At 41.8% G+C, this 7,761-nt stretch overlaps 1 protein-coding gene across 1 annotated transcript; it reads left to right on the forward strand.

The window, feature by feature from the left end:
* The first annotated feature begins 269 nt into the window (after window positions 1-269).
* On the forward strand, window positions 270-2,116 carry LOC140005489 (uncharacterized). The gene is made up of 2 exons (XM_072046489.1): window positions 270-1,822; window positions 2,110-2,116. The coding sequence occupies exons 1-2, from the start codon at window positions 270-272 to the stop codon at window positions 2,114-2,116; spliced, it is 1,560 nt and encodes a 519-aa protein (XP_071902590.1).
* The last annotated feature ends 5,645 nt before the right edge of the window (window positions 2,117-7,761 follow it).

Here is a 7,761-nt window from a genome sequence, read left to right on the forward strand (position 1 = left end):
GACCTCGCCCAAGCTATCCAAACCCACCTTCAGCCCCTTTTCAAATTTCCCAACCAAATTCACCCCAAAACCGACCTCGCCCTCCATATAACCCAAGTTTTCCTCCACCAAATAGACCTGTTTACAACCATCCTCAACCTCCTGAACCTTACAACCGACCCCCTAGCCGTACATTTACCAATTTAGGCAGGCCTTTGGACCAATTGTATGACCAGTTGAAGGCCGCCGGGAAAATTGGTACAGTACCCCCTCCTACCTACCCATATGGCATGCCCGCGTGGTATAATCCACAAGCTGTCTGTGCTTATCATTCTGGGGCCCCCGGACATGCCACCTTTGATTGCAAAGCGCTTAAGCATAAAATCCAAGATATGGTTGAAGCCGGGGAGATTGTAATCCGGAAAAGGGAGGCGCAAGGGCCGAACGTAAATAGGAACCCTTTACCGGAACATGCCAATATCATTGGGGTTATTTTGGATGATACGGAGTATGTGGAACCAGTCAAAGAATTGGCAAGGGAAGCTGAAGTGTTTGGGGTCACAGACCAACCTTTTGTCATAGAACTGCCATTTGAAGAGGACGAGAAACCCTTTATCTTGGATCTCACGCCAGCTGAGAGTGAGTCTTTAGAGCCGGTGGTTATTGAATTCCCGAAGCAGGAGCCTGTCTTGAGCCTGCAACAAGTACCATGGAACTATGATGAACCTGACGTACAGATTGGGGAAAGGTTAATTGCAAAGAAGGAAGTATCAGTGGTCACAAGATCGGGGAAAATTGCAAGCCCGTTTGAAGCAACCATTCCGATTCAAGCAAATAATTCCGAGCCGCCTGCTAAACCAACAATCACCGAGAAAGAGGCCTTGGATTTTCTTAAAAGGTTCCAGAGAAGCGAATACAATGTAATCGAGAAGCTAAGCAAGTCACCTGCTCAGATATCCATGTTGGACCTGCTCTTTTCATCAGATATGCATAGGGACGTGTTGATCGAAGTATTGACTAAAGCTCAAATCCCTAGGGATATTTCAGTTGATAATTTCTCGCATGTGGTTGGAAGTGTGTTATTTACCAAACAAATTACTTTTTCTGACGATGAATTGCCGGTGGAGGGTATTGGACATAACAAGGCCCTATACATAGTTGTGAGGTGCAATGGGAAAATGCTGCCGAAAGTATTGATTGACAATGGCTCTGCACTTAATATCTGTCCTTGGAGCACCTTGGAAAAGCTAGGGTTGCAAGACATAAAGTTGAGGCCTTCAGGGACTATAATTCGAGGTTTTGATGGAGCGCAAAGAGAGCCAATAGGAGAAGTGGATTTAGTCGTCGAGATAGGGCCCGCCCAGTTTCAAATAACCTGCCAAGTCATGCACTTTCTTAGTGTTTACAATGTTCTACTTGGAAGGCCGTGGATTCATAAGTCTGGGGCTGCGCCTTCTTCATTACATCAGTTGCTGAAGTTTGTAGTAAATGACAAGCTGATAACTATATTTGCCGAAGAGGATTGCCTTGTAATCACCGATTCTGGGTCAAAAGAGGATGGAAGCCGCAATGTCACCATGACTCCTCATAGCACGGCTGACATCGTCTCTGTAAGTTGGATCACAAACGAGGAGCGAGCTTTACCAAAGGCCAGTGTCATGATGGCCAAAGAAATGATCCGTGGAGGCTATGAATTTGACAAAGGGCTGGGACGAGATTTGCAAGGAATTCTGAAGCCAGTAGAGATTGTGGAGAAAAATGATTCATTTGGTTTGGGTTTCCGACCGACTGCTAAGGATATCAGAGAAATGAAGGAGCGCAAGAAAGCGGAGAAAGAAGGAAGGCAAAGGGCTCTTGACATTCCACCCCTGCATTATACTTTCCCACGACCAGCCGAGGTGATCATGTCAGAAATCAACCCAGTTGACGAAATTGAAGCTAGTTTGGCCCAATTGTTCGTTGGGACAACATTTGAAGATAGTGTTCCAGGCGAAGCTGAATTTCCTGACATCCCCGAAGGATCAATTCCCAATTGGACAGCCGAGTTCCTGCCCGTTCGGAAGGAGTTTCGGTAAACTGAAAGGGGTTTATCATTCATGTGAATTCATGAAAAGTTGCATCTGTAAATAGCCAATGAAAACAATTTTACTTTTTGACTAACATTTTCGCATGTAAATATTGTTAAGTTTTCATTTCCATTTGCTTTCAATCAAAGGTTTTATGAAAATGTACAAGTTGTTCTTGTCATGTTGTTTTGTTTATTCATTTGTTTATATCTTCGTTGTATTGCTTGACCATTTGTTTGTTGTATGCTTATTTGCTTATTATCCCACATTCATTAATTCTTTCAGATGGCCAAAAATAAAATTATTTGACCCTTTGGATATCACAATTCTGGAATTCAATAACGGCAATCTCTATATCACTCATGACTTGGAGGTCTGTGAATCCGAACTCCAAAGCAGAGTCATAATGAGGAGGTATTCGATTCTTTTGCAAAGGACCTTGAACAATATGAGGAAAAACCAAAACCGAACCTGGAAGAAACAGAAAAGGTTAACATTGGCACTGAGGATGAAGTTAAGGAGGTGCAAATTAGTATTCATTTGAATGAGAGGCAGAAAAAGGAGATGCTTGAATTTTTGACTATGTTCCAAGATGTCTTTGCATGGTCCTATGATGATGTGACTGGCATTTCAACTGACGTGGTAGTGTATAGGTTACCCACAGACCCTTCTTTTCCACCCGTAAAGCAAAAACCCCGAAAATTCAAACCAGATATGAGCCTCAAAATAAAAGAGCAAATTGAAAAACAACTCAAAACCAACATTATCATTGTTTCCCATTACCCAATTTGGCTTTCAAACCCAGTCCCTGTTCCAAAAAAGAGTGGAGAGGTGAGAGTTTGTGTTGACTATAGAGACCTTAATAAAGCCAGTCCTAAAGATGATTTCCCTCTACCAAACATTCACATTCTCTTAGACAATACTGCCGGACATGAGATTGAATCCTTTTGCGATTGTTTTGCTGGCTACCACCAAATTTTGATGGCAGAAGATGATAGTGAGAAAACTGCTTTCATTACCCCTTGGGGTACCTTTTGCTACCGAGTCATGCCTTTCGGTTTAAAGAATGCTGGAGCAACATATCAGAGGACCATGACAACCCTATTTCATGATATGATCCACCGGGAGATGGAGGTCTACATGGATGATATTATAATCAAGTCCAAAAGGGCAGAGGACCACTTGGTTGATCTGAAGAAATTATTCGAGAGGTTACGGAAGTACAATTTGAAGCTAAATCCTGCAAAATGCGCCTTCGGAGCACCTGCGGGTAAGCTGTTGGGATTCATTGTTAGCAAGAAGGGCATAGAAATAGATCCGGCGAAAATCAAAGCAATTCGAGATATGCCAGTGCCGAAAACTCAGAAGGACGTGAAAAGCTTCTTAGGGAAGATCAATTTCATTGGGAGGTTCATCGGCCAACTAACTGCCACATGTGAGCCGTTGTTCAAATTATTGAGAAAGAATGTGCCGTTGTATTGGAATGAGGAGTGTCAACAGGCTTTCGACAAGATTAAAGATTATTTGTTGCATCCACCAGTCTTAGTGCCGCCCAAACCGGGCCGACCTTTGATTATGTATTTATCTGTACTCGATGGAGCAGTAGGGTGTGTTCTAGGTCAGCACGATGAATCCGGAAGGAAAGAACAAGCCATTTACTATCTAAGCAAGAAGTTCACGCAGTACGAGGCTAATTATTCATTCATTGAGAAAAGCTGCTGTGCATTGGCCTGGGCAGCCCAAAAGTTGAGACACTACCTGTTGAGCCATACCACTTATCTTATTTCCCGATCTGATCCTTTGAAGTATCTTTTGGAGAAGCCGATGTTAACCGGACGCCTGGCCAAATGGCAGATAATTCTATCAGAGTTCGACATTGTTTTCACCTCACAAAAGGCGGTCAAGGGGCAAGCTATAGCTGATCATTTGGCGGAAAATCCAAGGGATGATGATTATCAACCACTCCGTACTTATTTCCCTGACGAGAGGGTCCTATTTGTAGGCGCTGCAGATGATATAAGTGAACAAAGTCCTGAATGGAGGCTTTTCTTCGATGGAGCTTCGAATTCTCTCGGAGCTGGAATTGGAGTTGTTTTGGTGTCACCCGAAGGGAAGCACTACCCTGCCGCTGCCAAATTGCAATTCGCTTGCACGAATAACATGGCTGAATATGAAGCTTGCATTTTTGGTCTCAAAATGGTGTTGGAAATAGAAATCAAAGAATTGATAGCTTTCAGTGATTCAGATTTGCTCGTGCATCAAACCTTGAAACAGTGGATAACCAAAGATTCGAAAATCCTACCCTACCATTGTAGTCTGCTCACTTTGACCAAGCAGTTTCAAAATTTGGAGTTTAGACATCTCCCGAGAGCCAGGAATGCATTCGCCGATGCTTTGGCTACCTTAGCTTCTATGATCCAGTATCCTGATGAATTGAAGATCGAACCAATCCAAGTTCAACTTCAAGACAAGCCTGCCCACTGCTGGGTTGCAGACGAGTCCTCGGATACTATTCCTTGGTTTAATGATCTTAAAGAGTTTCTCAAAACTGGGTCTTACCCTCTGCATGCTGGTACAAAAGACAAGAATTTTCTGCGTAGAATGGCTTCAAAATTTTTCTTAAATGGAGAAGTGTTGTACAAAAGAACTTTGGATTTGAACCTTTTAAGGTGCATTGATGAAGATGAAGCTCAATATATGATGAAAGAAGTGCATAGTGGCGTTTGTGGACCTCACATGAATGGCCATTTGCTAGCAAAGAAAATCATGAGAACCGGATACTTTTGGCTTACTATGGAGCATGATTGTATAGACTTTGTCCGGAGATGTATAAAATGTCAAATGCACGGTGACATTATACGCGCTCCACCCACTGAGTTGCATAGCATGACCGCCCCGTGGCCTTGTTCAATGTGGGGTATGGACATGATTGGTACAATCGATCCTCCTGCTTCAAATGGACATCGATTTATATTGGTGGCAATTGAGTACTTTACCAAATGGGTTGAAGCGGAGTCATTCAAACATGTCACGAAGAAGGTAGTAGCCAATTTCTTGAGAGATCACATCATCTGTCGCTTTGGGGTACCCGAAACACTTATCACGGACAATGCCAAGAATCTGAACAATGACATGGTAGATGGATTATGTGAGCAGTTCAAAATCAAACACCGCAATTCTGCCATTTATAGGCCTCAGATGAATGGAGCTGTAGAAGCCGCAAATAAGAATTTGAAGAAAATTCTCCGCAAAATGATAGAAAAGCATCGCGATTGGCATGAAAAGTTGCCTTATGCATTAATGGCGTATCGGACTTCTATCCGGACATCAACTGGGGCAACGCCGTATTCACTCATGTATGGAATGGAAGCTGTGTTACCAGCTGAGGTTGAAATTCCGTCGCTACGGATCCTTACGGAAGCTAAATTAGAGGAGGCCGATTGGATCAAGCAGCGCCATGAGCAATTGACTTTGATAGATGAAAAATGATTCAATGCTATCTGTCATGGTCAGTGCTATCAAAAACGTGTGGCCCGAGTTTACAACAAAAAAGTCCATCGGCGGGCATTTGAAGAAGGTGATAAGGTACTGAAGCGAATTTTGTCAATGCAAGATGAAGCTAAGGGCAAGTTCGCTCCAAATTGGCAAGGGCCGTTCATTATCCAAAAGGTATTACCTGGCGGAGCTCTTATTTTGGCGGAAATGGATGGACGGGTTTTTCCTCAACCCATCAACTCAGATATGTGCAAAAAGTTTTTCATTTGATCATGCAAATTTTCTTTAGAAATTCATGCAAATGGCGAAATGCAAGTCAGGCCATCTTTTTTTTACACTAAAAAAATATATTATCTCTACTTGTCCCCTTTGAGCCATCAGAATTGACAAATTTCGTTTGATAACCCTTGAGAATTGCAAACCCCACACTGGGGCAAATTTGTTTCGGAAAAAAAAAAAAAAAAAAAAAACCCTATACTGGGGCAAATTTAGTTTTCAAAGAAAAATGCAAAAAGTGAGGAAAATACAATGAAAAATGCAAAGAGAGAAAATCTGATCAAACTGGGGCAAATTTTCCTCAGTTTCGGAGTTGTTTTCAAAAGGGTGCAATCTCAAGTTATTTCACCCCTCGTATCAAATCTGCTTTCAAGCCTTAACCTTTCTTGAAAAACACCCCACCGGACTTCATTACAAAAGCCCAAAGTCCTGATTTTCATCACTTGCTGCATTTCTATTAGGAAATTTGTTAATCAACTGGCAGGTGATGTCTATAATGCTTTCGCCTAATCTCACAAGGGAAATGCATTCTACTGATGCCAGAAATCTTCAATTCATATTTCTGAGTCGATAATGGTCGAGATATTTCATGGTTCTCTAGGTGAAAACCCGAAAGGGCGCCTCGAAAGAAAAAAGAAAGAAAAAAGAAAAAAAAAAAAAAAACAACAACAACAAAAAGGGTGGGAGCAACCTTGGTGAAAACCCGAAAGGGCGCCAAGGTAGGTTTTCTCAACAGACAAGCTCAAGAAGGAACAGCCGGTGACCTGGTTCATTTGGGGTTTTCCTCATATTTGTGATACTTCTGCCAATATCGAATTCCGAAGAGAAAATATCCAAAGTTTTGAATATGATATTCGTTGGTTAAATTTGCAAAATGTATCTTTATAAACCTCTTGGTTATTCTCAAATTATTTGTGTATGAATGCTTATGATTGTCTACATTCTTTTGCATACTCATCTTTGCCTAACATAGGAAATCATCTTGCATATACATTGATTTTATATGACCAATTTTCATGCATCATTCTTTTACCATTAAATTCAAATGAATGATAAACCCTGAGGTTTGTGCAAAAATAGGAGATTCAATCATCAGTTACAGGGAGTAACATACAACAAAGCTACCACCTGGATTGGGTGACGTGGTAAATCTGCATTTTATCAGTCTCAGAAATTGAAAGGTTTAAGGCAGACGCCGCCGAGCCGAAATAAAAGCATCACAAGACTCATGTTTACACGATTCTCAAGGCAAACCGGATCAAATAATGGTGGCAAGCCCATTATTTCTTCTTTTCTTGCAGGAATGTGGCATGTACAAACAAAAGCAGCCACTCTCTTTTTGGCACCTAAACCGATGTCAGACAAAGCTTCCCAGTAAACAAGGATTGATGTTATTTGCAAGACTCGATCATAAGAAACAGCATCAGCTATCGTTTCAGTCACAGAAATCCAAATTTCCCTCTTGGTACAAAAGTTGAACTATTCTCAGGTAAAAAAAAAAAAAAAAAAAAAAAAAAAAAAAAAAAAAACTCAATTCATTGTTTAAACTTCCCCAGTGAAGTCTCGTTTTAAATTCCTGTTCGGGTCAGTCCCGTTTTAAATTCCTTGTTCGGGACAGTCCCGTTTTAAATCCTTGTTCGGGTCAGTCCCGTTTTAAATCCTGTTCGGGCCAGTCCCGTTTTAAATTTCTGTTCGGGCCAGTCCCGTTTTAAATTTCTGTTCGGGCCAATCCCGTTTTAAATTCCTGTTCGGGCCAGTCCCGTTTTAAATTCCTGTTCGGGCCAGTCCCGTTTTAAATTCCTGTTCGGGTCAGTCCCGTTTTAAATTCCTTGTTCGGGCCAGTCCCGTTTTAAATCCTTGTTCGGGCCAGTCCCGTTTTAAATCCTTGTTCGGGCCAGTCCCGTTTTAAATCCTTGTTCGGGCCAGTCCCGTTTTAAATTTCTGT

This window comes from Coffea arabica, chromosome 4e (genome assembly GCF_036785885.1).
Source record: "Coffea arabica cultivar ET-39 chromosome 4e, Coffea Arabica ET-39 HiFi, whole genome shotgun sequence".
In the NCBI taxonomy this organism is placed as follows: Eukaryota; Viridiplantae; Streptophyta; class Magnoliopsida; order Gentianales; family Rubiaceae; genus Coffea; species Coffea arabica.